Genomic DNA, 8,613 nt, shown 5'->3' with positions numbered 1-8,613 from the left:
CGCCAGAGTGACCACAACTGCCCTCTGCACAAATGTAAGCTACAGCGATAGTATGGATTCATCAGGGTACAAAAACAAGGTCACTTCTAAATCTCAGCTTCAATTGGCCTTCTTTGAAGTGTTAATTCATTACATAGATAGTATCAAACACTAATCACTAAAAATAGTACAAAAATCATGTTTGATCGCTCAACTAACATTTAACCTTCAAAGAAAAGCACTACAGTGATACCAGAGTCAGATAGCACTGCCATGATATTCATATACAATGGTATTTACTTTAAAGAATGCAATGGTACTACCATGGTACAGAACCAAAAATATGGTATTGCAAGAGTATGTCCCAAAAAAAAACACAAATGATAATACTACATTGACACTAAAATTCATGTAAATACATGGTACATTAATTTCAGTATCATTGTACATGTCCAAAAACCAAGGTAACCATGGTTAATTATGAATAATACCCACCAGATCTAAATATCTTGGTCTTCATTTGCTTGTACTTTCACAGAAACACAATGGAAAACACAGTTACAGTCAAAACCTCAAAAATGCTGACATCTAAATTCCCTGTGAACTTCTTAGAAAGAACTACGGAAACATTCTGCAGATTACACTATGCTTTTTTGTTTTTGCTTGTGGTAATCATCTTCAATTCCATTTTTTTTTTAAACTTTAAGGGCAATAATTATCTGCAATTCAAAATATTTAGTAACAACAATATGGATGCACATGGATGTTCGTGAAATCTGACACCATCTTAATGAATTTCCTATACTCTAATCCTTTTGTCCTTGATGTTGGATATCTATGGTTATCATGCGTGCTAAATAAACTAAAATTTAACTGACTCCGATTACGAGATTTGGTGGTCTCAGCATGGATAAAGAAACATCTTGTAACCAGGCAGGAAAAGCCATGTGCTCCTAAATGCCAGAAAGAGGAGAACACACTCTGGTTTTCACACAGCTGCGGTAATCTAAACAGACGTACTGTGCTTTAAAAAGCCAGACCTATTCCAGGAGGCCATCTCTGCTAGATTCTGGAAACAGAAGGGGAAATCTCTCCAATGCGACTGTGAGAGACACAAGCCAAAAATGAAAGGCCAGATACTCATTTAAGGACAGCAGTCTTGAGTTTAACAGGTTTACTTGTTTGCACTATTGTCTTGCACTAAATATTCAGCTTTAAGTATCATTTGCTGATATTTTTCTCTCCAGATCATCAACAGCAGAGATGTCAATTGCAAAGATGCATTTAAATCAAAAATAAATGCAGCATCTGATCCTCATGTTTTCATTATGTTCTTCAGTGCCAGAGGAGACCTACAGCACTGCTGACACTGACGTGAGTTTGCTGCCCTTGAACAATGTTACCCAGATGGCATGGAGGAAGAACTTTAATTGTTTGTTTGCTAAAGGCATGCAGAGACTAAAAGTAGATGGCAAATTTAACCACTATCGGCTCTAGAAAGGGGTTTGGGGTGGTTTAACATGCCCTTGACATCAGAAGATTCAAATCTTAGGCCATAAAAATAAACAGAAGTGCAAATTTAGGGTTGTTTGGTGCATATGATGCTAATTTAACATGGTTTCTTGTGCTCAAAAGTACATAGAAAACCAGCCACTATCATCAAATAAACAAAGAGACTGAATGATTTTAACTGGGATTTAATAAAGAATAAAAAGACACAAGAAATCAACATTACATTAGCATTTTTTTTTACAGAAGGGTAATTTACAGCTAATAAGGTAAATGGTGAAGCTGTTGCTCATGCATATTTAATGTGCATTTAACAAAAGCCCTTAACAATCAGCAGGTGAACTAGTCTTGGTAGCACTGAACATTTCTGTCAGTAATACACTGCTTTAGCTCAGTCATACTTTCTATTCCATTTCCATGTATGGCTAACCAAATATATTAAGTTATAAATATCTTTAAAAAAAGTAAACCATGTATGAACAATGCATTTACATAGTACTTGCTATGTAAACACATCACAGCAAAAGCTCAATTTATAATAAATACAAAACAAAAAGAAAAAAAAGGCAACAGACAATGGGGTAAAAAGTGCAGGGGAAGGCGTTGTGCTGGACAGAAGTTGAGTTCCCAGCTGACCGACAGGCAGTTTTAGGCCTTGCAGCTGATTTCTGCCTAGGCACTTGATTGTTTGATAAGGGAAAGAAGCCAATTTGATTGGCTGCATTCTAACTGATCTCAGGGTTCATCAAGTCTCTCACACTGTGGTCATGAGTTTTAATGAGCCTGATCGGAAACGTAAGATCTTCTTCTTCAAGTTGTGGGAAGCCTTGATTTTAACAAATGCCTTTGCCTGTGCTGACGTCATTCCGTGGGATCCTGTCCCTGCCTGGTTGAATTGGGGCCAATTTACCCCCGCACTCCCCTCAGAGTCACTGCTAGTGCTGCTCTCAGCTACATAGTCCGCCTCGCTAGCACTCGACTCGCTGTCCCCAAAACAGTTGGTGGTATAGTTACTGCGCTCATCCTCGCTTGTGTCCAGAATGGTGGAATGGAAGAGAGAGGCGCACTCTGCCGAATATTCAGAGTCGCTGCCTATGTAGGCATAGGGGCTGGTGTAGTGTGCGTTAGATGGCAAGTACATGGCTGACATGTGGCCCAGCATTTCTCGTTTCTGCCTGCGGTGAGCCCTCTTGAAAGCCTCCTCGTATGGGATCTCGTGGAGACCCCTTGGCCGCCGGTGGTAGTCGTTACGCTTGTACTTGGGTTTGGCCAACACTGCATCATGATGTCGGTGATGTCCGTGGTGTCTCTGGGCAGAAGATCGACCCCCTGTGGAACTGGTGTGCTTCTCCAAGATTCGTCCTTCAGGGATGGAGGCAGGAATTCTCTTGGCTTTTGTGGAGGCCTTCTTGGAGGATTTGTGCAAGTGGTGGATGTCATCCACTTGTCTACACCGCCTAGATCCTGTCCGATGCTTGTCAGTCTCTGAAACATGCTCGGAAATGTGAGGTCTACTTTTTGCACTGGTGGAATTTTTCACTTTGACAATCTTGATGTTCTTGGTGCCACCCTTGCGCAGATTTACATTTTGTTTCTGAGCAGGAATGTACTGGGCACTGACCAATTGACCTCCCTCATCTTGACTTTGCGAAGAAGAACCGAGGCTGAGCAACTCTGGAGCCAGCTGTTCGGCATCTTTACTACAACTGGCTGGAGCCTGAGCGTTAGGACTCCTCTTAAGAGGACTTGCTTTCATTGCCTGTCCAGATATATTGTCCTCCACAGTGTAATAAGAATGCTTGCCGCATTTGGGAGAGGAAACTGCATTTGGGCTGCCTAAATCCTGGCAGTCCTCCAATGCAACACTTAACGGCTGGCCTTTAGTGGCTCTAGAAACTTTCTTCTTCAAGAGGCAACTAGTGTTATTATCATTGGTGGTAGTGTAACCGTTCTGTGGCTGACTTGGAGAAAAGTATGCTCCATTTTGTAGGGTACCTCCCTTGGACTCAGCAGACCACTGTCTTTGGGGCGAAGCTGTGCTTGGCTCAGTGCTAGCTGCTGATGAATCTTGTAAACACATCTGCCAGTTAGGCTTGAGGTCAGAGGTCCATTGTTGGACCTGGACAGCAGCAGGGGCCCGTGAGCAAAGACTAGCCTGCCTTAAAATGCTCTTGGAGGGGTCAGTGTTGATGCTTGTTCTGGGTTTGTTGGTCCTCAAGGGCTGTGCCCTCCTCTGAAGTAGCCCAAAGATATAACTATCCAGTTTTTTGTTTGGGAGTGTTTGAGTGGCATGCCAGGAAGAATTCTGAGTGCCCACGACCTGCTCAGGTTTCTGTTCATTACTCGATGTTTCACCAGGCTTGGAGAAGTTACAATCGTCCTTTAGGTGACTAGTCATGGATTGAAAGAAGATGGGGCTCTGGACTGCCACCGCATGGAGAGGGCTGGGGTACCGGTAAACATCATTACCGTTTTTGGCAATGAGGTCACAGTGGAACTTGGACAGGCCATCGCAGGAGCCATCCGGGGAAGGGGAGTAGGATGCAGAAAGAGACCTGCGGACTGTTCCAGAACTCGAGTCTTCGCAATGGCAATCACACTCGGCACAAATGACCAGCTCATCTGTAAATCCCAGAGGACACAACAGTTAATACTGCAAGAAAAGGCAATGTCAGATTACTAAAACAGCTAATTTCATGATGCCATGGCCTGTGAGAGCAGATGATTTCTGATTCCTAGAGTTCTAGTGCTTAGCTGGGTGGGTGGTTGATTGGTTTTCATGTGCTAATGAGCCTTTTGTTCCTAGCTTATAGGTGTGGCTGGGAGAGCCATCAGCAGGGCTGTGAAACTGTTTCTATCTCTGTCTGGTACCAAACTTCTCTAGTTTCACCTCTATTTGCACAGTCAAGCTTAAGTGATTACAGAATGCTTTCTGCTAACAGTAATGCAACACAAAAACGGATGTCATTTGAAGAAACTAGAAACATACAAACAAAGCAGCCTTTCTTTGTGATACCAGCTTGTAAGCCAGAGGAAGAAATCGCCATTAAGTAAATAGTTCTGCATTTGGTTAACAAAGCTAAAGAAGGGAACAGCATTTCGAGACTACATGGAACAGTGCTGATGGGAAAGACCAGTCTGAATGACCCAGAAACCTCACACCGTCACAAGAAGACTCTCACCTGCAGGCTTAAGCCTTCCCTCGGAGACACAGAGCGAGGTGTCGAGGGGGGTGCACAGGCAGGTGGTGGAACGACAACTGGACAAACACTCGCTGAAGACAGAGTTGGAGGAATTGGAGAGGGATCCTGAAGCACCGTCGCTTAGGTCGTAAAAGCCTGGGAGAGAGAAGGCGAGAGATTAACACATAAATTTTACATCTTCAGGAATGAGGTGACAATGCAAAGACTGTGCTTTTCCATTGAGCTCTCTTCTGGAACCTACTTCCAATTACAATTTGAATAACATAGCTACCAGGAAGGTATCCATTTGCAAGAGGAAATAGAGCTAGGAACCAGATCTCCATACATCACAATTGATATTAGCATTAAAATGGTGAAGTAAGGAATAAAACCATTACAACTACTACAAACAACACCAAAATAGCTGTACTCATAAAACAAAAGACCGCCTTTGGGCTGTAAAGAAAATAATACCAACTCATGGACTGAAGAACTCCTTAACATTAGAAGCAGTTATAAGGCCATTTCAACAATCGAGACTTTCAGAGAAGAGCATACACATGTGTAATCAATCTCCACTTTATATAACCTTCCTCCAACAAAAGTGCAGTCAGTCCCAGCACTAAAATGACCTCTCGTATTTGGAATGTAAACCAATGTAACTGTAGCAGGCCTCTAGCACAGGGTGCAGATTGTTCGTATTACCAAATTAGTGCTTAAGCAAAACAGTTAAGCAGTCTCCAACAGACATTAGGGCTTGCAGGTACACAAGCTACTACAGGCCCAAAGCACATAAAGTAGTCTTATGCAAAGTGATAAAATTTGAACAGGATGTCTGATTACCTCCCTCTGGTGATTGTAGAAGATTAACAATCATTAAAAATGTTTTTTGGTGCTTTTGTTTCAGTGTTTTGATGATCAAACATGCAGTGCACAGAATTCAGTCTCCTCTCAAAGTGTTACGGCTTCACAACAGACACTAACCTGAACTTGGCCGGCTGTCCGTTTCCACATGTTCATGCGAAGTCTCCGTGTCCAACCGCAGGTCGCTGATCTGTTTGTCTAATTCCTGGAGCTGGTTGATCAAACCTGCATCACGCCTCCTAAGGCAGTTCTATAAAGAAACAATACATTTTGAAAAGAGGTTAATACAAGGTTTCATGAATGTCTAGTAGTTTAGCAGCCTCATGATTGCTAAGACTCGTGATTGCTAAGATTCATTTAGAAGATTTTGCCCTGCAGCCCTAACAACCATCTGGAAACAATTGCATTTCACAATGCATTTCTCAATGCCGGTGGCTTCACGGCACCGATCAGACAGATGTAATGAACTAAATTAGAGTCACACCTCGTATGGGAATAACCATTCGACTTTGACACACTGCTTGAGAGCAATTGGATGCATCTGACAACACTCGTATCATGTGCTGCATTCCAAATTAAGCGTGGTGAAACGACAGACTGAGGAAAATGTGGCCCCTTCAAAGCAGACGGACATTACTTCAAATGACCTATAATCAGAGGCATGTTATCTGCTGCAAATTTTAACTGCTGTTTGCTGACAGGGGAAGTAATGCAGAGCAGATTCCAGGCTATATGGAGCAGTGGAATGGCGTTTCCTTCGCTGCAGACCGAGGCTGTAAAAAAGCCTGGTCCTGACAAGCGGGCTGCGAGTGATTTATGGGACCTGAGCTCTCAGCATGCTGGGCTGTGCAGACCATTTTTACACAAAGTGCCATTTGCAGAGCACACCGACGGTTATTTTGAAACAGCATCAAATTAACCCCAGACCACTGTTGATGGCCTGGGTTTGGGACAACGGTGTCTACATTTCTGGTTTATACTTGATTCATTTAACTTAGTCAAAGACCACAGAGGATTGGTTGTTTGTTACTGGGAAATCATAAGGACATTAGGCATTATATGATCTACAAATTACCATTAACTTTAATGCAGTTCTGGGTGTGAGGCAAGCAAACAAACTGACCTCAAGATAAACAAGTGTAATTATGGGGAAGACTCAAGCCACTTGTGTACATGTCTGAGGCTTTAGCAAAGCCAGAAAACAAATCCAAACCTTGTCATTCTTTTCTGTATACAATACATTAACCACAAAGCATGGACCCATAGGGTTACACTAATGGAAATGTTTGCACATACCTCAAGTGGAACCAGGTGTCTTTGGCCCAACTGTTAAATGTAATCTTGGTCATCCTCTAAAGACAGCAGGGGGGCTTGAGCTGGGCTTGTAAAAAGTTCATTTCCATTGAAACCCATCAACTAATCTCATTCAGGCTGGTCGGACACCCTCGTAGATTTGCATTAGAAACTCAAGGAAGTTCCAGGAAGTTTTAATTTGATTTTAGATTTTAATTTGATGTTTAAAAGATTTTAATTTAATTCAATACAACTAAATGTGAAAAGAAGTCTTTTTTTAAAATGCCAATTTAAAAATATGAAAGTTCTCAATGCATCAAAGTCAAAATATAAAATGCATTCAAAATCATACAAATTCTTACTTTTACTCTCAGTTTAGTTATGAGACCTCCCTTGCAAAAATGTACAGTGGTGATACCATGGTTATACTATGCCTCTTTCATACATATCATAGTACTGTGGGGTTATCATCACTTGGAATGATAAGAAACTTGGAGTGCCATGCAAGCACAATGGTACATGCAATTTTGTATTGTATATATATAAAAGTACATAGTACTACCATCAGATATTGTCACTGTACTATGGTACTGCCATAGTATTTTTGTAAGAGATATTTCATTACCATTACTAAAATAAAAAAATAAAAAGTGTTTTTTCCCCCTTCAGAAATACAGGCAAGAGAAAGGTTGCACTACATATAAACTGCTTCAACAATAATATAAAAAAGTTTCTGTTACTCACCAATTGTTTTCTAAGCAATAAAATATTCTCCTCCAGAAGTTTCTCTTCAGTGTTCAGATAGCTGTCCTCCACGGTAAGGCAGGGTTTGTCCTCTCCCGCGAGCTCCTGACAGTTCAACACACTCCTGACCAGCAGTTCCTGTCTCTGTCTCAGATACTCCAGCTCGGTCAGACCCGCTACAGTCGCGTCCAGACGCTCCCGGGTTCGAACCCGCTCCACTTCAGCGCGCGCGTCGCATTCCTTCCGATCCCGCATCATGAGCGCGCAATAATCCCTGGACACCAGCATCTCTGACAATTCATTCATTTACATATCCAGCGACAATAACGCTATGGAGATTCTTCTTATGAACAAATTGCATCTGAAAAACACTTATGACATGTTTTGAAAGTGATCATCAAAACCCAAAAAGAATCCAACAATTCAGAGAAAAAATTAAAAAATTAAAAAAACTTTTTATGCTATAGATATATGGCATTTAAACGCCTGTTGCCCTTGCTGAAGCTCAGCATAAAAAGTCCAAATCCACAGACAGAGAGATAGAGAGGGCGTTGATGAGTGCCGCCCGGATGATACAGGGATCTGAATGTGTTCTGCAGTGAGGAGCTCAATCACTCACACACACATACGGAGGAAACCCTGCTGCTGAGGATGCGGCGGGGTCCTAACGCCCGCCCTGTTCACTCCCTGCTCTACTGTCCAAGTATAGAAGTGTCCATTTTCATGCATGATGTATAAAACAACATTAGCCTAAGACCTGCATTAGATCATCTATATTACATGCACACCGAACTACACGCACAATCATATAAAGTTTATTACTTTTCGATTGTTTAACTATCCTACTAAACAAAAACAGGTCAGGAGCACATTTTGTAGTACATGAAAAATTAATATATGCATGTAAATACAAGCTTACAGCACCCTAAACCTAAAATGGCAAGATTTACAAGTAAGTACTTTTATTTTTTGTCTGAAAATAAATGTAATATATTTTTTTACCAGTTTATCAAACTGTATTATGGTGGTACAATAGTAAGGT

At 41.6% G+C, this 8,613-nt stretch overlaps 1 protein-coding gene across 2 annotated transcripts; it reads right to left on the bottom strand.

The window, feature by feature from the left end:
• Window positions 1–1,675: 1,675 nt before the first annotated feature.
• On the bottom strand, window positions 1,676–8,308 carry LOC107725646 (dapper homolog 1-like). 2 transcript variants are annotated; one of them, XM_016535002.1, is made up of 5 exons: window positions 8,025–8,308; window positions 7,572–7,845; window positions 5,655–5,784; window positions 4,671–4,826; window positions 1,676–4,110 (listed from the first exon to the last, which is right to left on the bottom strand). In XM_016535002.1, the coding sequence occupies exons 2-5, from the start codon at window positions 7,827–7,829 to the stop codon at window positions 2,243–2,245; spliced, it is 2,412 nt and encodes an 803-aa protein (XP_016390488.1). In that variant the 5' UTR covers window positions 7,830–7,845; window positions 8,025–8,308; the 3' UTR covers window positions 1,676–2,242. The 2 variants fall into 2 exon arrangements, with proteins under 2 accessions (XP_016390488.1, XP_016390480.1); XM_016534994.1 differs by having other exon boundaries at window positions 7,572–8,308.
• Window positions 8,309–8,613: the final 305 nt, after the last annotated feature.

Source organism: Sinocyclocheilus rhinocerous, unplaced genomic scaffold (genome assembly GCF_001515625.1).
Source record: "Sinocyclocheilus rhinocerous isolate Xijiao unplaced genomic scaffold, SAMN03320098_v1.1 scaffold1004, whole genome shotgun sequence".
In the NCBI taxonomy this organism is placed as follows: domain Eukaryota; kingdom Metazoa; phylum Chordata; class Actinopteri; order Cypriniformes; family Cyprinidae; genus Sinocyclocheilus; species Sinocyclocheilus rhinocerous.
Note: the sequence above shows the minus strand (reverse complement) of the source record. Positions and strands in the feature narration are given on the sequence as shown.